The 22,669-nt window shown below is 58.3% G+C and overlaps 4 protein-coding genes across 4 annotated transcripts; 3 read left to right on the top strand and 1 right to left on the bottom strand.

The window, feature by feature from the left end:
* The first annotated feature begins 253 nt into the window (after positions 1 to 253).
* Positions 254 to 2,794, top strand: PTSG_11901 (uncharacterized protein). The gene has a single exon (XM_004996104.1). The coding sequence runs from the start codon at positions 730 to 732 to the stop codon at positions 2,383 to 2,385; it is 1,656 nt and encodes a 551-aa protein (XP_004996161.1). The 5' UTR covers positions 254 to 729; the 3' UTR covers positions 2,386 to 2,794.
* PTSG_11900 (uncharacterized protein) lies at positions 2,776 to 4,520 on the top strand. Its single transcript, XM_004996103.1, has 4 exons — positions 2,776 to 2,879; positions 2,946 to 3,502; positions 3,750 to 3,837; positions 4,093 to 4,520. The coding sequence occupies exons 2-4, from the start codon at positions 3,014 to 3,016 to the stop codon at positions 4,206 to 4,208; spliced, it is 693 nt and encodes a 230-aa protein (XP_004996160.1). The 5' UTR covers positions 2,776 to 2,879; positions 2,946 to 3,013; the 3' UTR covers positions 4,209 to 4,520.
* A 160-nt stretch (positions 4,521 to 4,680) lies between these two features.
* On the top strand, positions 4,681 to 8,190 carry PTSG_02660 (uncharacterized protein). The gene is made up of 7 exons (XM_004996102.1): positions 4,681 to 4,846; positions 5,108 to 5,226; positions 5,547 to 5,942; positions 6,169 to 6,373; positions 6,666 to 7,078; positions 7,417 to 7,600; positions 7,808 to 8,190. Exons 1-7 carry the CDS (start codon positions 4,771 to 4,773, stop codon positions 7,924 to 7,926), a joined length of 1,512 nt encoding a protein of 503 aa, XP_004996159.1. The 5' UTR covers positions 4,681 to 4,770; the 3' UTR covers positions 7,927 to 8,190.
* Positions 8,191 to 8,668: 478 nt separating this feature from the next.
* Positions 8,669 to 22,644, bottom strand: PTSG_02659 (uncharacterized protein; the record flags this gene model as incomplete). Its single annotated transcript, XM_004996101.1, has 24 exons — positions 22,586 to 22,644; positions 22,133 to 22,204; positions 20,886 to 21,858; positions 18,963 to 20,557; positions 18,448 to 18,741; positions 17,793 to 18,155; positions 17,171 to 17,545; positions 16,747 to 16,962; positions 16,463 to 16,567; positions 16,076 to 16,237; positions 15,550 to 15,807; positions 14,896 to 15,330; positions 14,561 to 14,671; positions 14,267 to 14,410; positions 13,717 to 14,049; positions 13,449 to 13,553; positions 13,079 to 13,252; positions 12,523 to 12,774; positions 12,179 to 12,291; positions 11,701 to 12,025; positions 11,349 to 11,505; positions 10,153 to 11,096; positions 9,290 to 9,946; positions 8,669 to 9,052 (listed from the first exon to the last, which is right to left on the bottom strand). The coding sequence occupies exons 2-24, from the start codon at positions 22,139 to 22,141 to the stop codon at positions 8,669 to 8,671; spliced, it is 8,484 nt and encodes a 2,827-aa protein (XP_004996158.1). The 5' UTR covers positions 22,142 to 22,204; positions 22,586 to 22,644.
* Positions 22,645 to 22,669: the final 25 nt, after the last annotated feature.

Genomic DNA, 22,669 nt, shown 5'->3' with positions numbered 1-22,669 from the left:
GCACGTGCCCGAAATAGATTTTCTTCTTTCAAGACGTTCCTAATATTCGGCAATTTCTTCAAATGGGTTTGCCATGTGCCCGATGACGTTTTTCTTCAAAACCGCCTTAAACTTCCCGCACATCAACTGATCTCAGTTCCAACATTCGACTGACATCAGTACCCCCTGAAATGAACAAAATCTCCATTTAATGAGTCAACAACTGAACTCAGTTGGTTACGAACCACTGTATCGACTGATTTCAGTTTAGACGATTCCACTGACTTCAGGCGCTGTTCTTGGTTTGGGTTCGTTTCTGCGATCACGGACATGCGATGGAAAGTGGCAGATGTGAGCAACACCACCAACCAACCAACCAACCTGCGCTTCAAGCGACGACATGCGGCCACAGCAGCAGCAGCACCACCACCACCATCAACCTTGCTCGCTTCCTTCCCAGAAAAGTCACCATTTACCTCTCAGATCATCATCAGACTTTGCGCCACACATCATCACGCCACACACCCATCACCTCTCGCCCTGTCCTCTCTCATCTCAAACTCCCAACTCAATCCGATCTCAAGTCAACCAATCTCCCTTCTCCACACAAGTTGTCTGTGACCACTTTCCTTCCACGTCGCATTACATTACTGCAGTGTAGTCTCCTCACTAGAACAGAACAGAAGTAACAGATCCCCAGCAACAACAACAACGACAACAACACATACCCTCCCACCCTTACTCAACAAGATGGCCACTCCCATGACACGAACAACAAGGAGAGCGCTGTCCGTCAGTGCCCAAGCCAGCCGGGCTGCGGCCGCGGCCGCGCAGACCGCACCGCGCACGCGCACCAAGATCATCTCCCCGGCCACCATCATGCGCGGCAGCTCTGCGGCGAACAAGTCGTCCGCAGCCGCCATGCGCGTCGGCAGGACATCGGGCCGCCCAGACCTGCGCTACCACGCGGCAAAATTCCCGCCGACGGAGGTCATGTCGCGCCCTCCCACCGCCTGCACCGCCCGCCAGATGCACACGTCGACGCGCTTCATGCGCGCAGAACCCGCACCCGCAGCCCCCAGAAATAGCAGCAACACTGCTGGCAGTGCGACGAAACGCGCGTCGCTCAAGGCACGCGGCCTGCTCAAGCAGCAGCCGCTGGCCCGCCCGCGCCCGGACATGCGCTACCACGCGGCCAAATTCCCGCCCTCGCAGATGCTGAGCCGGCCCCCGACCATGCCCAGCGCCCGCTTCCTGCACACAACGGCGTGCGCCCTGAGGAGAAGTCGCAAGACGCTGCAGAGCGCCAACGCGGAGGCCGTGGTTGAAGAAGTGCCCGACGACGGCAAGCAGGCGCAAAACGAGCAGCAGAGCCAGGGCGAGGAGCAAGTCAAGCAGCGCCAGCCCTCGGTCGCGCTCAAGGACAAGAAGATTGTGTTCCTGGGCAGCGGCAAGATGGCGGAGGCGATGATGGGCGGCATGGTCAACGGCGGTGCCGTGGAGGCAACGCAGGTGACGGCGTGCGACCCCAACGCGGGCCGCCGCACCTACCTCAAGGACCGCTTCCACATCCTCACCACGGCAAACAACGCCTCTGCCGCCAAGGGCGCTGACATTCTCATCCTCGCCGTCAAGCCGCAGACCATGGCGCTCGTCTTTGACAGCATCCGCGACACCATTTCCAAGGACTGCCTGGTCGTGTCCATTGCTGCCGGCTTCACGCTGAGCCAGATCCGCGAGGGCCTCGGCGTCAAGCGTGTCGTGCGCGCCATGCCCAACACGCCCGCCCTCATCAACGAATCCATCACCAGCTGGACGTTTACGCAGGAGGTGTCGCCGGAGCAGCGGCGCCAGGCCAAGGAGCTCCTCAGCGCCTTTGGTGCAGAGGTGCTGCTCTCCGACGAGCGCATGCTGGATATGGCCACCGCCCTCTCCGGCAGCGGGCCCGCCATGTGCCAGCTCATGTTCGAGGCCATGATTGACGCCGGCGTGCACATGGGCTTTGCGCGCGACGTGTCCCGCAAGCTCGTGCTGCACACGGTCCGCGGCGCGGTCAACCTGGCCCTGGCCTCTGGCGAGCACCCGTCGATGCTGAAGAACGACATCACCTCCCCTGGCGGCACTACGGCGGCTGCGCTGTACCAGCTTGAGCGCGGCGGCATGCGCACCGTCTTCTCTGACGCCATCTGGGCCGCGTACCGCCGCTCGCGTGAGCTTGGCGGCCTCGACTCGTGCATTGGGCCCGGCCGCTTCCAGGTCGGCACCCAGCTTGAGCTGCCAGAGGAGCTTGTGGAGAACCTGCAGCAGGCCACGGAGGCCATCAGCGCCGTCAAGGACGAGATTGCCGAGCTGCACAGCGACGACGACTCCACCACCACTGCTTCCAACAACAAGAAGCAGCAGTAAACCACCCACCCGTAACCGACCGACCGACCGACCAACAAGAGCAGAAACGGATGCCATCCGATACCAACCCACCACCACCAACAACAACAACAACAACAACAACAACATGATGTCACGATTTTGTTATCCTGCTTGTGACCCATTTGTTTTTGTCGTTTGTTGATCCCTACAAACTGCCGTGTTCCCTTCTTTTCTTTGGTTTCCTTTATGCCATTGAACGGACACACAATTCCCCCGTTGATGACGTTCACTGGTGGCTCCCTTGCTTGCTTGTTGGGGCCATCCATCTAACTTTGCTGCCACCCATGCCATGCTGACCTGCTTGCCCTGCCTCGCTTGCCTGACTGAAACAACTTCCCTCTGAAAGACTGAATTCAGTTTAAGCATACACCGAAAATTTCGTGGACAACGATTGCGAGGTTGAAAGGAACGGACCAAACACCACACCCTCAACACATACAGCCGGCCAGCTCCATCTCTTGACCACAGCAAAGGTCACCACACCACCACGCATACCCTCACATACAGACGGCCAGCTCCAGCTCCTGACCACAGCAAAGGTCACCACACCACCGACACACGCATACATCCATTCATACACACATCACAACATACACGACACACAGACATGAGGCGGTCGTTACAGCAGCAGCAGCAGCAGCAGAGGCAACATGCGACACAAGCGGCGACATCGGCGTCGTCGTCGTCGGCATCGGCAGCAGCGGCGGGCGCCTTTTGTTGCGAGCGACACAAGGACTGGGACGAGTTCTTGTTCCATCAGCGGCACATCTGTGTGCTGTTCCAGTCCGTGATGCACCCGCGCCGGCACCCGAAGCGCTTCCTGGCGACGCTGCTTGGGTGGACGGCGTTTTGTGTCTGGCTTCCCTTCTGGAACGCATCCGTGATGTCCTTCCTCTTCCTCTGCGTCGCGGCGCTGGCCATCCCTGCCCACTTTATCCTGTGCTACCAGCGCAACATGAAGAGCAAGAACAAGAAGATTACCAACGACCAGCGCATCGCCATCAACCAGCTTGCAGGCAAGATTGCCTCTGCCCACTCGGCCGTCGAGACGGCCTGCAGTCGGCTCGCAGCGCTCCGCACATCCCGGCCAATTGTGGTGAGGCAATTACAGAAGAGGAAGGGGGGCGGAGGGGTTATTGTGGTGTGTGTGTGTGTGTGCATGTGCGTTGCGTGTCGCGTGTGCGTGCGTTTCGTATCGTGTGTGCGTGTGTGTGCGTATGTGGGAGCGCGCAAGCGTAGGCGTGCACTTGCTCATTTCCCACCCACCTATCCACCCTCCTCTCATTCACTCTTTGCGTTCCCCCACACCTCTTGCTGCACCATGTGCTTAACCGTGTCGACAGTATGTGATCATCATCCTCGCGTTGGGCTCCTTCTTGTTCGGCCTCTTCTCCTGGGTCATCTCGGACATTATGCTCCTCTTCATCTGCGGTGAGAGAGAGTGTGTGTGAATGAAGATCGTGGTACCAACTGCGTGTAGCACGCCCTTCTGAGTATTTGTGTGCAGTTGCCGTTCTGCGCCCCTCTCAAACACCGCCGTTTGATTGCCGCTTTTCCTTTTGATATACAAATGCCGCCCCACGCGCTTCCTGCCGCACACCACATACTCTACACATCTCGCACTTCACATCTCACACTTCTGCTCTAACACCCCCCCCCAACCTCCAATTCACACACATGTGGCAGGTTTGTGTGCCCTGTTTGTGCTGAGTGATTGCAGTGTCGACGATGTGATGCGTGCACTCCACCTCGCCGCAGCGCCACAAGAGCCACAGCGTCCAACACGCTTCAAGCGTGACTAAACCCCGAAGCCACGCTCCAACAACACCACAGAAAGTCGCCCCTCTGTCACCATTGTGTGTGTGTGTTGTATGTGTTGTACCGGCCATCCTTGTGCATATCCATTGCTTTGTGTTGCCTGCTTGTGCTTGGGTTCTTGGTTCTTGTGACAAAGATTGTGTGCGTGTTGTGGCATAACGCTCCTTCCCCTTCCACCTCTTCTTGTTCCTATCCGTGTGGCGTGCTCTTTCTTGTCTTTCTTCTTGTTCTTATCACCCTTGCTTGCTTGCCTGCCTGCCTGTATGTTCCTCTTAACTGTACACTGAATCGATGAAGGTGGGAAGGGATGAAGGTGTGGGAAGGATGTGGGGAGATGATGGTAGTGGGAGATTGGTTGGAGTTCGACAGCAGGAACTCCACCAACCAAAGCACCGCCATCCCTCTTTACGACACCATGAAAATTTAACAAAAAGTGTCGAGTCAGCGAAATTAGCAGGCACTTTTCTCTCTTCTGCTTGGTCGCTAAGAACAACAAGCAACAAGCAAGCGGCGCAACCACCAACACCGACAAACACACCCGCGACGATGGCAACGCTGGGGAGAACACAGCGCCTCCACGATGAGGCACCAGACGAGCTCAAGAAGAAGCTCACCCTCCTTGGTGTGTGTCTGTGTCTGTGTATGAGTGTGTGTGTGGTGTGTGAGTGGGTGTTGTAGCTGGTGTTGAAACTGGTTTTGTGGCTGGTTTTGTCGCAGCAGTTGCTTCATGCGATGATGGTGTTGAGTTTGTTGGGCGTGTGCGTGTATGTGTGTGATGTAGCTGTTTGGTTGTTTGTTGTTTTGCTGCGATGGGTGCTGGCATTGCAGTTGCTCACATCCGCCACCCAAACTCACCGCCTTATGCACCAACCAATTTGGACAGAGGGTGATCGCAAGGCATACTATGAGAACTCGCAAGCGGTCATCAAGACCAACAAGGACAAAATCGCCAAGCTCAAGAAGGAGAACAAGCAGCTCACGCAGAAACTCAAGGATATCAAGGTCGGTGCCATATGTGGCGCGAAGAAGCTGTGCTGGAAATGACATGATGAACGTTCCTGCTGTTTCCACCGTGTCTGCATCGTGAACCACACACTCAACATGAGCTCTCACACATGAGCGCATTCACTCACAAACACACACACACAAACACACACACACTCTCTCTCACACACACTCACACACACACACTCACTCACTCACTCACACACACACACTCTCTTTCTCGCTCAACAATTCGCACACACAAACATACACACACGCACCCACATCATAACCCCCTCCCCCCCCCACCACACACACACACAAACACATGCGTGCAGCTCAAGTTCAACACACATGTTGTCGAGGAGACGGGCACCAACTCCATGCAGGAGAAGATTACAAAGACAAAGATGAGGCGCAACACGCTCCGGCACGAGGCCAAGCAGAAGGAGAAGCGGCTGGAGGAGCTGAAGAAGCAGCTGCACGAACTCACGCTTGAAGAGGCACACCAGCAGAAGAACAGCGGCGGCGCGTCGCAGGAGAGCCAGAAGCTGCGCACGCTCGAGAACAGGCTGGACAAGGCCAACATCAAGTTCAACGAGGCCCAGCACGTCGGCAAGACATACAAGCAGATTATCCGCAAGCTGGAGCAGGACAGGCTGCACTTTGACAACAGCATCACAGAACTCGAGAAGACTCTCTCACAGCGCAAGGAGGAGCTCGTGCGGGTCGAGGTGTGTGTGTGTGTGTGTGTGTGTGTGTGTGTGTTTATGGTTTGATTGACGTGCCGTTGTGTCAGGATGTGTACGTGCTGCCTTGTGCGGTTGTTTTTCAAAGTGACAGCACATCTGCTGCAACTAGCTTTGCGCATCGTCTTTTCATGCACACACACACTCTCTCTCTCTGCCTCAACACACCCTCCGCTCTCTCACGCACACACACACACACACATACCTGTAGGCCATGTGCGTGGACGCGTGCAAGGCGCGCGACGAGGCGCGGAAGCACCTTGCAGCAAAGGAGAAGGAGATCAGCACCGCGCGCAAGAAGCGCGACGAAGAGAAATCCCGGCTGAAGGCGTTGGCTGAGGAGCGCCGTCGCCAGTTTGAGGCCATGGAGAAGCGACTGCGCATGGCATCGGCCGGCGTCGAACAAAACTCCGGTGGTGTGTGGCCAACAAATAATGTGCTCTGTGTGTTGTCGTCGTTGTGTGTTGTTCAACGCCGCATTCATCGCTCTTTGCCTTGTTGCACATGTCTGTGTCTGTATCTGCTTGTGTCTTGGTCTCCATTCACACACACACACACATACATACACACACACACGCACACACACACATACACACACACGCACACACACACACGCACGCACACACTCACACACGCACACACACACACACACGCACACAAAATCTTCCCCCCCCCCTCCTAAATCATGCCTTCCATCCAACTGAGCAGACAAGGAGGCGAGCGACGAGTGCAAGGAAAAGTTGGAGACATATGAGCAGGCGATGCGCCGCATCCGCGACGCCACGGGCGCCTCCGACGTCAACGAGGTCGTGCAGCGCTTTGCAACGCAAGGGGAGACACAGGACCACCTCAAGCAACTGCAGCAGGACAACACAGAGCAGCTGCACAAGCTGCGGCAGGAACACCAGAAGTTGCAGAAGCAGTTTGAGGCCCTCAAGTACTCTGGCGAGGCGCGAAACACGGGCAACCAGCGCATGCTCGCCGAGTTTGAGGCGCACCTGCGGGACGTGGAGCGGCGTGGCAGCAAGGCGCAGCAGAGCACGGAGAGGGCCACGAAGGTTCTTGTCGCCCTCTCCGCCGGCGTGGAGGCGCTCTACGAGAAACTCGGCTCCATCAAGCCGGTAAGGCAGTTGTTGTTGTTTAAGTTGTTGTTGTTGTTGCTGTTGTTTAAGTTGTTGTTGTTGAAGTTGTTGTTGTTGTTGTTGTTGTTGTTGTTGTTGTTGTTGTTGCTGCTGCTGCTGCTGCTGCTGCTGTCGTGGTTGTGGTTGTGGCTGTTGCTGTCGTGGTTGTGGTTGTGGCTGTTGCTGTCATGGTTGTGGCTGTTGCGGGGTTCCTGGGTGTGGTGTTGTTCGTGTTGTGTGCCTCAATGGCCTGCTCTCGGAGCTGCGTTCCATCAGCACGGCCCACTACTCAACTGACCTCTCCTATCCACCCCTTTTCCTCCTCATCTTGCTATCAGGTGCAATTCCGCGCGGCGAGCAACGTGCAGGACAAACTGACGGAGGCAGAGCTTCGCCTGAAGAAGCTGAACGAGGAGCTTGAGGCGCGCAAGAACGAACTTCCCGGTGGTCTCGAAGCAGAGAGCATCCCATACATCCTCCCAGAACACAACACACGCGTCCCGCTCGACACACAAGACGCAGGTGTGTGTGTGTGTGTGTGTGTGTGTGTGTGTGTGTGTGTGTGTGTGTGTGTGTGTGTGTGTGTGTGTGTGTGTGTGTGTGTCATGTGCACGTCGACGCTCGCACGTGTTTCGGCTTGTCATGTACACGCCAACCCACTCCCCTCCCCCACCCCTTCCCGATTTGCCTTTTTGCGCCCTCACATTAACCCGTCAACACCTCTTGCAGATGGCGAATCTGACAGCGACGACGACGACGAGTTTGCCTCGCGCGATGCGCTCAAGAAGCAAGCGCAGGCCCTCGTGGACGCAAAGACAAACAAGAAGCGCCGCCGCCGCAAGCCCTAGGAGCAGCACACGTCCTTCCACTCCCTTCTTTGCACGGTGTTTTGGTTGGTTTGGTTTTGGTTTTGGGTTGTGTGTATCGTACCATGTGTGGTGTGTTATCGCTTCGCTTGTTTTGTTGGTTGGCTTGAATGCTGTGCCGAGTCCCGTCACATACATACACAAATGATTGACCTGTATCTTTCTTCACCCTTCCCCCCCCCGTTGTTGCTTGTGCTTGTTGTGCTTGCTGAACCTCGCTCACAATGAAACGTCAGAGAAAGCATAGCTGGGGGCCTTGAGTTGAGAGTCTGTGTTTCACTTCTTGCCAAGTCGGCAACAACACCAAGCAAACACACCAAAACACCAAAACACCAAGCACACACCACAATCACGGTCGCTACACCACTCACCACGCCAAACGAAACAACAACACGCAAGAAGCATACGAACAAACAACCACCGGACCCAAAGCGAGAACAACAACAAAACAAAAGCAAGTCATCAAACACACCAAGCCTTAGTTTACAACATACATTGGCACGCCTCGCCGCCGCAACTCGCCATCCATCTTCACACCACCTTCACACCCCCCCCCCCACCACACACGAAGCAAGCATCAACCAATCAACACGCCTTTGTCACACCATCTCATCTCAACGCAAGCCATTCTTGAACGCGTGTCAACACGAGAGTACACTCACGACAACTACTCACGACTCAATTGTCACCACCCATCGCCACCACGTGCAGCGCGCGAGCGGCCCTAAGCGGTTGTCTCGTGCTCTGGCAGCGGGTCAGCGCATGGGTTGGCCGCAATGACGAGCACGTCCGATGCCGTGCGCATAAACACGCCAACTTGCATGGCAGACATTGTCCGCACGTCCCTGTGGTTGACGCTCACAATCTCCTCGCCGGGCTCCAGCTGCGCGTCTGCAAACCGCGCCGCCTCAGACACGTTGGCCACGCGCACGCGGTGGTGGTCGTCGTCGACAACGGCAACGCCGAGCGGGTCATCCTTGGACTCGCGGACGAGGATGGCGACCTTGGCGGCGGGCGCAGGCAGCACCTCAAGCTCAAAGGAGGAGCCGCTCACAAGAATGTCGCGCACAGCATCGTGCTCAAGGTCAAGCACATCCGTACCGTTGATCTGCACGGGAGCGGGGGTTTGAAAGGACGGCATGAGGGTGTGGGTGATACACAAACAGACACGCACACTCACGCAAGAATGCAATCCTATTGCAAGCAAAACACATACACACACATACGCACACACACACACACACACACACACATACGTACACACACACACGCACACACACACACACACACGCAGACACACACACACACACACACACAAAAGCAACCCCATCGCAGGCAAACACACTTTGCAGATGGTGTCGTAGATGTTGAGGTCAGGACATGCGTGTGCAGGTGTGTCGGGCATGAGGGCGGTTACAATGACGCCGAGGCCCTGTCCGAGGCCAAGAAACTTCATCCCAAGTCCACGCTCGTTCTTCGCAACGGTCACCGTGCGGCGAGCTGGTGGGGCGGGAGGAGCTGTGGCATCATCTTCGACAATCTGCGGAGTTGGTTCAGACACATCACCGGCATCTGCCGTGGCCTCCTCATCAGCATCATGCTGCTGCTGCTGCTGCTGCTGCTGTTGAACTGCGTTGGCTCCGGTATCAGCCGTTGCACGTCCAGCCGCCGACTGTGACTGATAGCCCTTGTCCTCGCCTTGCTCTGTGCCAGTTTCTTGCTGCTGCTGCTGCTGCTGCTGCTGCTCTTGCTGTGGTTGTTGTTCGGGAGCGGTCTCAGCTGTGGTGCCAGCCTGTGCCTCGGCCTGCTCACCAACACCAGCGGCGTGGCCGTTCGGCTGCTGCTGGGTACGGGTCATCAGCTGCTGGAACGCCTGCACGGGCTCTGCCAGCTGCGCCTGCTCCGGCGATGGCTTGCGTACCACCATCTCCAGCATGGACTGCCCAGAGAGAATGTCCACAAGCTGCTCGTGTGTGCGCGCAGTCACATCCTCGCCGTTGATCTGTTGGGAGGAGGAGGGAACCATGAAAGTGTGATGAATGGATGAAGAAATGTGTTGGAAAACCGCACAAATCGTGAAACTCACACACACGCACACTCACGCACACAATTAAACATACACAAGTCAACATACCAATACACACCAAACATGCACACACACACACACACACACACACACATACACGCGCACACATGCCCACGACCCACCTGCTCGATGATGTCGCCCGCCTCAACGGTGCCGCTGACAACGCGGGCAGTGGGCAGCACGAGCGTAATCTGGTGGTAGTGCGGGCCTTCCTCGTTTGGTGAGGCAATCTGCAGCCCAAACCCAGTCGACGTGCGCTGCAGTATCACAGTCTTGCGGGCCCCTTGCCCGTCACCCTCCTCCTGCGGTGACTGCTGCTGCTGCTGCTGTGCTGGCGCTTGCTCGGTGGCCGGCGTGTTTGCTGTCGCAGCAGAAGCCTGTGCCTGCGTCTGCTCGCTGGTGTACGACTGCAGTTGTGATTGAGCACCGCTGTCAGCCGGCGTTTCTCCAGCCTCCTGCGCTGGTGTGGCCGCGTCCTGTGCTGCTGCCGTCGCCGCTGTCGTCGTGGCCGGTGCCTCTGGCGATGCGGCGGTGGCGTCGGTGCCCGGCGCCGGGCGGTACACGTCCACAACGACCGGGTCAGACAGGAACGCGGGTGCGAATTCCTCGAGCGGCTTGCCCATCACGCTGGCGCCGTTGACGCGGATGATGAAGTCGCCCGGCTGCAGGTGCGCGGCGTTGTGCTCGCCAACGTGGGAGATGATCGGGTACGACAGCGGCGACTCCTGCTGCGGCATCTGCAGCCTCAGGCCAAGACTCCCGTTGTCGTCGCGACGAAGCCGCACGAGGGTGCAGTCCCCAAGCTGCGGCGGCAGGGTCAGCTTAACGTGCGCCTCGTCCGTGGACGCCAGCATGCTGACCACGCCGTTGTGCTCCACGCCGCGAGCAGCCTGACCATTGATCTCAAGAATCTCCTGCCCGACGTGTACCTGCTTTGAGTCCGCAGCGGCGCCGCCAGGGATCACCTCCACAATGATGTGGCGAAGACCCTCCAGCGTCTCGATGCGCAGGCCGTAACCGCCACCACCACGTTTCAGCACCGTCGTCTGCGTGCCCTTGGAGAGACCTGCATTGGTTGCGGATTGGCATATGGGGGGGGGGGGCGAGGGCATGGTGTGAAGGGAAGAAGAAGAAGAAGGAAAAAAAAAAAAAGAAAAGAAAGATGGAAACAGGTTTGAGCGGTCGAGGGTTGGTTGTGGGGGGGGGGGGCAAAAGGCAAGACCGCAGCACTTGTGACGTGCACGCATATGCTGACACACATGCAGAGCGACACAGTGAGCGCGAACACACAGACAGATGTAACACCCACACACAGCACCTGGCACGGGGGTGCCGAGTTCGTGCTGGCGAGAGTTTTGGAGGAGGTTGAAGAAGACGTCGCCGTCGTGCCTGACGCGCAGGTTGATGCTGCCGGCACTCTGGATCAGCGCAAGCACTTCCTCGTGTGTCAGATTCGCAGTTGACGTGCCGTTGATCTGAAGCGCGGGTGAAGTGGTGTGAGAAGCGAGACTATTGCTGCACGGAACACACACACACACACACGCACACGCACGCACACACACACATACACATACACACACGCGCGCGCGCGCACACACACACACACACACACACACACGCACACACGCATCATCACCATCACCATCTCTCGCTCTCGCTGGTCAACTCACGGATAGGATTGCGTCGCCGGGACGGAGGACGTTGGTGGCGGGCGTGTTTGGCAGCGCCTCAATCACAATCGGCGACGCGTGGTCCTCGTTGGTGATGAGCCGGAAGCCGTAGCCTCGCTCGCCACGCGTGAGCGTCACAACCCGGGTGTTTGCGTCACCCTCATCGCCGCCACCAACGTCGTCATACGAGGGCGGCGCGGCAGTGGACGAATCCTCCTCTTTATCTGCCGCTGCTGCTGTTTGGGTTGCCTCGCCCTGCGCTGCCGCCGCCTGCTGCTGCGATGCTGACGGTGGTACTGCTGGTTGGTCCATCCTCATGTCAAACCTGTACGTGACAGCGATGAAGCACAGTGAAAACGCAAGGGCGAATACTGTGAGCTGAAAGGTATGAAGAGGTTAAGGCATGCATGGCCTGGGTTTATCAACACCACACGCACAAAATAACTATACAATCAGAGCTCGTACAGAGCGCACGTACATGTCAGCGGTGACGGGACCGGCGGGACAGCGGAGGAGCAGGGAGACGGTGGTGGCGCGAAGGTGCGCCACAACATCGTCATGTGACAGACCAATCACAGGCGAGTTGTTCACCTGCAGTTGGGAAGGGGAAAAGGGAAGGATGTTAAGTGGCAGTGCGCGGATTGTCAGCATTGTACCCAAGAACAAGAGCGCGCACACATATTTAAGCACATACATCCACACACACAAACATGTGCACATATACACATGCGCACACATGCAAACACGCACGCACACACATGCAAACACGCACGCACACATGCACACACATACATGCGCACACACATGCACACTGTAACGCACCGCCAGGATCTTGGCAAAGAGGGGGACGCCAGCGTCTGCGGCAGGTGAGCCCTCTGCGACCTTGGTGATAAACGAGTTACCGCGATCATCCGACTTGATGACCAGGCCAAGGCCGCTGGGCCCGCGCGTCGCCTCCACAGCCTTCACCTCACCGTCCTCACGCGGCGCAGACTCAAGCTCAACCATGTCGGAGGAGCGGAAGATGCTGACGAGCTCGTCGTGAGTCAGGTCGACTGTGGACTCGCCATTGATCTGCAGCGCCAAGAGGAAGAGGGGTGGGACGTGAATCATGGAAAGTATGCAAACGGTGAGTGAGAATACACGATTGGCGAGAGGGAAATTATTGGGGTGCTCGGTGACAAGCACAAGCACATGCGCAGCGGGCATGCCTAAAGAGTCTCCACCACCTTGCAAGGCAGGGACGATTCCAACGCGCATGTGCACGCAAACAACCACGCACATACACACACATACACACACACGCACACACACACACCCACACTCACACGCACGCACACACGCACGCACACACACACACACGCACACACGCACGCACCTTCATGATGACGTCACCAACGGCAAATGCATTTGAGTGCTGCGCTGCGCTGTTAGGGGCAATACCGACCACAACCGCGGGCACGCGCTCGGCGGTGATGAGGTTGAGGCCAAAGGCACCACCAGACTTCTCCAGGCGCACGACATTGCTCTGTGCAGCCTCAAACGGCTCAAGCTGAAAACCAGAAAGAAGAAGGGGAGGAGCGAGGAGTTGACGACAGTGTGAAACACATCGTAAACGGTGACGCGACGGCAGAGAACAGTCCCAGCATGACAGTACAAGATGAGTGTGATCGTCAAAGACGAGCATGACAGGAAGAAACGAAACAGAAGCGGAATCAACACATGAATGAGCACATTGGTCAACGCACCGCCTGCAGGGACTGGCGCACACCAATCTCGATGACGTCACGTGGCTGCTTGAGCAGCGCAACCACGCCCTCATGGGTCAGGCCGCTCGTAGGTGTGCCGTTGATCTGGTGCGGCAAAGAGACATAGAAGGGATGAGAGCGATAAAGAAGGAAACGAAAATGACAACCACTTGCGTACACACACGCGCACAGACACACAGACACACAGACACACAGACACACACACACACACACACGCACACACACGCGCGCAAGTATGCAGACGCACGGTGACAATTTCGTCGCCAGCCGTGATTGTGCCCTCCTTCTCTGCGAGGGAGCCAGCGATGATGGCCGGAACAACGGGGCACAGGTCAGTACCCTCGTGCGTGCGGATGGCAATGCCGAGGCTCTCGCCCTCCACAGGCGTAATGCGCGCAATGCGAATGGGGTGCAGGTTGGTACCTCCACCCTGTGAGCCCTCCCCCTGTTGCTGCTCCTGCTCCTGTGGCGGTTGAGGGAGCGATACGCGATCGCCGAGGACGAGTTCAATGAGGGACGAGGCAGCCAACGCTGCCCGCAGGTCCTCACTCGTCGCACCATGCATATCCCGGCCGTTCACCTGCGTAACGCAACAAGGGGTGGGTGGGGGACATGACGATGATGTGATAGTTGTGTTTGGGGAGGGTGAACAGGCGGCCAATGACGTGAGTTGGAAGTCAGATTTACATGGCAGATAACAAACACGAGTATGCACGCATTAGGCGTCTAATCGACGCCACATGGCAAACAACCATGCACGTGTCATCTCGAGAGCAGTGCCTGTGATTCGTGTGCACCTTGAGGATGGTGACGCCGGGGACGAGTGCGGGCTCCTTGGCGGCGGCGCCGTCAGCATCAACTACCGAAACAATGGGGAACGAGTCCTGCACACACACAATCTTCAGGCCAAGCCGCTCGCTGTGCGTATCGAGCACAACGCGCTGCTCAAGCGCAAACACGCACGAGGAGGGCAGATCGAGAAGCATGATAGGGGTATGTGAGCGAGGAGAGGAGCGATAATGGTCATCAACATTGCAGCACGCCACCACGCACTTGCATGCAGCCCCACACGAACATATGTAGCAACTCACGGCGCCTGCTTGTTCCTGTCGTGGTGTGCCGACAACAATGGAGACGGTGTCCTCCGCAGCACTGAGGGCGCGGGCCAGTCCCTCGCGCGTGTTGAACGCAATGCCGTTTACCTGGCACAGGGTGACAGCGATATGTATGTTGAAGTGTGGTGTTCACCCGCAAATAGCAATGAGCTGAACCACAGAAGTGGAACGCATCAATCTCAACTGTCGCAACATCTTCATCACTGTCATCACACGTCAAAACCACGCCAACACACACGCTCCCAAAAACTCACGCACCTGCGAGCATCAAACTACCATCCCCACCCCCTCTTCGCCCCCTTCATGCGCACCTCTGCGACGGCGTCACCGGGGCTGATGGCACCAGATTCCTTGGCGAGCCCGCCGTCAAGCACCTCCGCCACCTTGAAGAACGCATCGCCCTCCACGCGCTGGAACCTGAGGCCAAGACGCGACACAGAGGCGCCACGGAACACAACCTTGCGCGCGTTACTGAAGCTCTTCACGCTTGCGTCTTGCACCTCAACTTGCTGCTTCGGTGGCTGCTGGTGCGTCTCTTCTTGCTGCTGCGCATCGTTGTTCGTCTCTTCCTCCTTAGTCGGCTGCTGCTGCTCAGAGGCTGTTGCTGCTGCGGGCACGATCGCCGGCGCCATGGGGGCGGCGGTGGGCGTGGTGGGATGGCGCAGGGACAGCTTGGCCGTGGTGGCGCGGGAGAGCATTGCAACCACTTCCTCGTGCATCTTGCCCTGCGTGGCCGTACCGTTGATCTGTACGTACGGGTGCGTGTGCGTGTGTGCGTGCGTATGTGCGTGCGTATGTGCGTGCGTATGTGTGTGTGTGTGTAGGTGTGTGTGTGTGTGTGTGAATGACCACTTGATAATTGTCTCGCAGAGAGAGAGGGGTGCTGTCCACACGATCAACACCACCACAACTTCGTCGATCACCACCGCAGCCAACCACCGCAATCACCACCAGCTTCTGCGCACCTCCACGATTTCGTCGCCGGGGAGGATGGCGTTGCCTGTCGCCGCAGGGCTGCCCTCAACCACGCGCGTCACAACAGGGCAGTACCCAAACGTCGTCTGCACATGCATGCCGTAGCCAGCGGTGGCGGAGCGCTCAACCGTCACCTCGCGCCTGGCGAATCGCGGACACTTGTCGACAACGAGGTCGAGCGTGGCGCTGGTGCGCACCGTCGACATAATTGTGTCGTACGAGGCGTTGCGCGTCGTCATGCCGTTGATCTACAGTCACACAGGGAGGAGATGGGGTGATGGGGGATGGGGGTGGCGAAGTGGGGGGGGGGGGGCAATACGTGTGGTTGAACGATGACGTGATGACGAAGCCTGCATTGTCACTGGGCAAGAACACACACACACACACACACACACACACACACACACACACACACACACACACACACACACACAAACACACAAACACACACAAGCCCTTTCTCTCTCTCTTCGTGCACGCCACAATGCGTCGTCTGTGTGGGTGGCGGTGCAGCACCTTGTAGATGGCGTCGCCGACGTTGAGGTCGGATGCGGCTGCGACGGTGGCTGCGGTAATGCGCAGGACCACGGGTAGGTCGTCGAGCATGGCAATCTCCAGGCCATAATTGGTCTGAAAGCGCCGCAGCTCAACCCGCCGGCTCGTCCCAGAGGACGTCAGCTGTTATGAAGAATGGAGCCAAGTGGGGACGCGAGGGTGAGGAAAGAGACGACAGCTCAGTGCACGCGCGTGCGTGTGTGATGTGCGTGTGCATGCTCAGGTTTGTTGTATGCAGGGGAATGACGCGCAATCGAGGCCCTCAGGCCGTGGTCGAGGCTGCAAGCACGCTTCAAACAGACAAGTGGTTCGCACACGAATGCACAAGGCGGGATGGGATGTTCGCACCATGACGTCATCAGCGTCTGCAACGGCGATGCGCGCTGTTTTCTGCTGTGTGAACGCGGACGTGACCTCCTCCAGCGAGCAGCGCAGCATCGGCGCGCCGTTAACCTGGCAGCACCGCACAAAGCAAACACGAAGACAGGAGCGCGGTGAATCAGTTCACACGCGAGTTGCAGCGCACGCACAAACAGAGGGTACAAACACATTTTCACACGCGCGAATCTTCAAGCGCAAGCACACACACACACACACACATTTGCGCGCACACACACGCATACACAACTCACGGCCACGATGGCGTCGCCGCGCCTGCATGAGCCCTCGCGGACAATGTTTTCCTGCGGCACGCCTGTGATGATGGTGGCGGGGAAGCCCTCGGGCGTGGACATCTTGAGGCCAAACGTGTTGTTGCGCTTCTTCAGCTTGACGGCGCGCACGTTGAGGTGCCGCGGGAACAGGACCACGCTCAGCGTCTCCGTGTTCTTCTTCACCGCATCCTTCAGCTACAGCGCGAACATAGAAAGGGAGAGAAAGAAGTGAAGGGGGGGGTTGTGTTGCATGGACAAAAGTGAGTTGTACTTGATGCAAGAAAGAAGATGCTCTTGGACGAACATACACGTGCACACACACATACACACACACGTGCACACACACGCACACACGCAAAACGACACAAGGTCACATATCGACACACGAAAGGCGTGCGCGCACCTTCGATGAGGATTCTGCAATGACGTTCTGGCCGCCGACGCAGAGGACGCGGGCGCCGGCACCAAAGGACCCGTTGACATACACAATGTCGTCGCCGGGCGCAACAGTCGGCACACCAGTCTCGTCATCAGCCACGAGCTTGAAGCCGTACTTGTGCTTGCCGAGCCGCTGCACCACGACCGTCTCAAAGTCGCACTTGAGCTGGGTCGACTGCGAGTACATGGCGAGTGACTCGTCCTCTTCAGTCGCGCCAGCGGCAGCAGCAGCGGTACTCGTGTCAACCGCGTTGGTAGCTGTCATGGACGTGTTGCCCAGCGTTGCCGGGGCCGTTGTCAGACCAAGCGACATCTTGGATGGTGATGCGGCCTGCGACAGCTGGCGGGCCAGTCAAGAGGTGTGTAAGCGTGAGTGAGGGGTGAGTGAAGGATGCATATGACTTGATAAATGCGACACAAATAAGTGAACACCACAAAGTCAGGACATCAAGCACTGATGGCGGAGACACAGTTGGTTAACAAAACACAAAATGCACCAGATTGCACACACACACACACACACACACACACACACACACACACACACACACACACACACACACACACACACACCACGAGACACGCACCGGTGCGCGTGGAAGAAGGGCGGGAACAGCGGCCCAGAGCCCCTCGGCTCTCGCCTCCTCGCTCACAATGGCTGCCACCTGCTGGGCAAGTGCGGGCACGGGTCCCTCCTGCAGCACGTGTGTAAACGTGTGGCCGTGCTCAACCTGCTCCCACGCCGCAGCCTGCGCGGCTTCGTCGATGGCGCTGCCGTCCGCCCGTGTCTGCAGGCGCTCCGGTGCGGGCGCAACAAAGGCGACAATCGGGTGGATGTCGCCCAGGAGCTGCAGGCGACGAATGGCCGGTGGGTGGCACTGCATCAGCACGAGCTTGCCGTCACGCGCAGGGGCTGCAACAGCCTCGATGGTCGTGCCATACAGGTTGCCCTGGGGTAGAGAGGGGAGAGTAGCAAGGGGGTAGGTGTAAAATTGCAGAGCATGTGTTGTGTGTGTGTGCGTGTGTGAGGCAAGCGCGGTGGATCTGGAAGAGGCAGCGTGTGATTTGTAATGTCTGCGCGCACAAGTTAGCACATACACACGCACACACGTGCACACACGCGTACACACACACACACACATGCACGCACGTACGTGCACACACACACACGCACACATGCGTGCACACACAACCAAGTTCACAAGCACACCAGCAATAAGGCAACGCCCACAACTGCCGGACCTTGAAGCTGCCGACTTCAATGAGTTCTTTCGCAGCAAGACGGCGCTCCATTTCCTCGCGCGAGACAAACTCGTACTCCTGCCCGTTTGTCTCGCCGTCACGCATGGGGCGGCTTGTGCAGCGCAGCGGCGTGGCAATGGCCATGTCTGGGAGGAGGTGCATTGCGCCCACCATCACCTTGTGAGCCTCCATGCCAAACACGGCCAGCGGGCGCACGGCCCCTTCGAGCTGCTGCCACTCCACCACCGTGTACGAGTGCACCGTCAGCACGTCGTCGCGCGCCTCCTTGCGCGTCTGGTCAAGATGTGCGCATGTGCGCATGTGTGCATGACATGTCGGTGTTAAAGAGCATTGCGGGGTTCCGAATGCGCACCTCGCCATCGAAGCACACAAACAAAACAACGCAAGTACACACACACACACACACACACACACACACACACACACATACACACACAAGCAAGAGAGCCCATCCTCGCTCCCCCCTCCAACACACAATAACAAAACAAACTAACCGCCTCGTCGGCGTCGCGCATGGTCTGGTCAATCGTCTGCGCAATGTGCAGCTTCTGCTGCCACAGCGGTGTCGCCTTGAAAAACTCCTCGTAGTACGCGGCAGACGGGATCTGGCCCCGTGCGCCCGTGCCAAGGTGTGTGGCCACCCAAAAGTCGCCAGAGAGAAGCTCTTCGACACGCAGCACGTCGCGCTCGGCAAACCCAAGCTGCGTCTCGTTCTGCGGCACCCACGCAAAGTGCGCCCGCACGTGGAAGGGCGCCTCTGTGACGGTGAAGAAGGACGAGCGCTGCGGCGGCGCCGTCATGCTGGCGTTGGCCGTGTGTGCCGGGCCAGCAGCGGTGGCGGAGTCTGTCGTGGCGTTCACAGCGGCTGTGGCGGGTTGCGATTCGACACCCGCTGGCTGCTCTGCACTCTTGTCAGAAGTAGCTGCGGCAACACCCTCGCCTTGCTCGCCTTGGACCTCTGTTGATTCCGCCTGTGCATGGCCGCCCTCACCCTGACGTTGCTCCCCACTCTCACCATCGATGCGCTCCTGTCCCTTCTCTGTATCCTGCTTCTCCTCCCCTTGCTGCTGCTGCTGATGCTGCTGCTGCTGCTGTCTGCGCTGGTGTTCAGCGGCGACCGACTCCCTGACGGCGGCGACGGCGGCGCGGGGTGAGATGGGCGGCGGCAGCACCTGCTCCAGGTCCACGCTGTTGGTCGTCATTGCAGAGAAGAACGCGTACCCCTCCGGGTTGGAGCACACGACGAGGTATGTCTCCCGCGCCATCTTCGCCCGCATCAGCAGCGACATGGCCTTCTTGTATGAGCAGTCAAACAAGCACTCAAACTTGCCGTGGTTGTTGGAGGAGACGGCCAGGAGCTGGTCCCCCGTGTTGAGCTCACCCACGGTCGTGCGCGACACGTACGCACCAAACGGCGCCAGCCCGCTCTCCTCGCTCGGGCCAACAAAGGCAAAGCCGAGCCCGTTGATGTTGTCTGGGATGCGCACCAGGCGCACGTGCTGGTGGGAGATGGCGGTGGACGTGTGGGTGAGGATGAGGTTGGCGAGCAGCTCGCTCACGTCCACGACGGGCTCTGCAGAGACTGTCAGCTCAATGTGGTCCAGTGACGTGTCTGCAAGCACGTTCTCAATGTCCCTGTGCGGTGTGTTTTCGGAGAGCGCGGTGGTGTTGAGCGCGAACACTTGCTGCCCCACGCGCAGCTTGCCCGTGTCGGCGGCCACGCTGCCTGCGCTGACGTTGGTGATGAGCGGGATGCGGCGCCCAGCCACCTCCCGCACGTGGATGGTGACGCCAATTGGCTGGCCCACGGGCCGTGCCACCCGCACCACCACCTTGTTTTCCTGCGCGTCGGCGTCGCGGACCGTCTGCACCTCTGGGATGCGCACGTCTGGCACGAGCACATCCTTGATGTGGCGGCGGGCGTCCGGGTCCTGGTCAAGCTCGCGCTCGTGCTCCTCGACCATGCGCGTCATGTATTCGTAGCCGGGGGCGTTGTGTACCACAAGCAGCTTGGCCGTGCCCTTGGACGCACGCAGCGTGTTGGCGGCAACGTCGTGCGTGGCGCCAGCGAGCGTGCACCCGTTGATCTCTGGATCACAGAGGAAGGGGGTCGGGGGTGGAGACGTGTGGGAGGGAGGGGCATGGTGAGCAAGGACGGCGCGGGACGAAGATCGAGGCACATGCAGTCACACGCAGGGTTACGTACACATGCGCGCCACAGAAACAAACATGTTCATACACATACACACGCATATTCACATGTTCACACACATGCGTTGCACACACATGTGTTACACACACATGCGTTGCACACACATGTGTTACACACACACACACACGCACACACGCACACATATTCACACGTTCATATTCATACACACATTCATACACATTTACACACACACAAGCAATCCCACCGATGATCTGGTCGCCGACGTTGAGGCGGTCGGCTGCGGCCGTGCCCGGTGCACAGCCATTGACAAACACGCCGTGCGCATCAAACTTGGTGTTGGGCGGCACGCCGATGATGCGCAGGCCAAGCTTCGTGTTGCCGGTCGGGTCAAACGGCAGCGAGACCTGTCGAAGAGACTCCGTGGTCGCCTCCTGCCCGTCGACGGTGAGCGGCGCGTAATACCGGTTCAGGCTCTCGTCGGAGAACGGCAGGAAGCCCTCGGGGTTCTCCTTCACAACGATGGTGGCGCGTGCAAACCGGTTGAGAAGCAGCTCCACCTCCGCCACGGTGGCGCGCGCACACGCCCACCCATTGATCTCCACAATCTGCTGGCCGCGAGACAGCGTGCCGTCAATAGCCGCTGCGGCTGCGGGGCCACCGGCGCGGATGGCGGCAATGTACACACCCGCAGCAACACGTGCCTCCTCTTTGCTCTTGGCGCCGGCCAGCGCGAGACCAAACGTCTCTGATGCGCTCTGCTCAAGCTCCACGACGCCAAAGCCCTCGCTGACGTAGGCAATGGACCCTGACGCGTACCGGCCCTGCGTGGTCATGTGGCCGTATCGGCCCGCGAAGAACTCCTCCCAGGAGACGGAGCCAACTTCGCGCATGCGGCTCACGAGCAGCACCACGTTCAGGCTACCAACGGCCTCCGTGAGCACGCCCATGTACTCCTCGTGCGTGCGCTCGCCAAGGCGCGTGCCGTTCACCTCGATGATCTTGTCGTCGACCTTGATGCGGCCGTCGCGGCTGCCGGCGCCCTCCAGGACTTCCTCCACAAACAGGCCGGGGTCCTCACCCTCGTCCACTGTGTCGGTACCGCCAGACACGCGCAGGCCCAGTGTCTCGTTTGGCTGGAGGTTCAGCTCAATCACCTCGTGCACGGCAACCATCAGGCGGCCCTCCATCGAGGTCGTGGACCCTGCCCACTTCAAGGGCTGTGCGTGTGGTGTTGAGAGGGTGGAAGGTGTGGTTGACAGGACCGCGTTGTGAGGTGTGAAGATGAGAGGATGAAAGAGAGACGGGCAGGTGGAAGAGAGGCAGTGTCAAGGACGATCACGCGATGGTGATGGAGAAGCAGGTGCAGGAAGGTGGGTCTTTGTATGCGTCATTCCAAAGCCACGAGTAAAAACGCATATACATGCATTCACACACGTGCGTGCACACACACACATACACAAGTGCATGTGCACGTGTTATGTGCTGGCTTACCGGAGGCATGGTTCTGTGTGACGTGCAAACCAAACAAACGTGGTCCTTATGTACTGTACTGTTCAGTGATTGCTGGGAAAGAAGAGAGCAAGATGGTGCGAGTGGGTGTGAGGATGTGGGTGTGTATGCGGGGGTATGTGTGAGAGTGTTCGTGAGAGAAAGAAAGAAGCACGAGCCACTGCATGATCACCACTGAACGAGAAGGCGTGCGCCAGTGAGATTGCGAACAATGGTGGAACAAGAGCAGCGAGTTCTTCGACAACATGTGAGATCCACCACGATCACAGCACACGAAGAAATACAAGCCAATTGCTGCACTTCTCTCAGCCACCCACGGTACCTCCGTCCTGCCCCCATGGCTCGCACACACACACACCACCACAAGCCCACCACACCTCTTCCACTCGCTCGCTGGGAGGCGTTTCAACAAGCCAGCTCCTTTTGCTGTCTCACCTTTCTTTCCTCCTCGCAATCAAGCGTTTTTTGTGCGTTGTTCTTCTTGCACGGCCAGCAAAACTCACGAATGGAGCATGGCTC

Source organism: Salpingoeca rosetta, assembly GCF_000188695.1.
Source record: "Salpingoeca rosetta unplaced genomic scaffold supercont1.6, whole genome shotgun sequence".
NCBI lineage: Eukaryota > Choanoflagellata > Craspedida > Salpingoecidae > Salpingoeca > Salpingoeca rosetta.
This window is presented reverse-complemented; position numbering and strand designations above follow the sequence as displayed.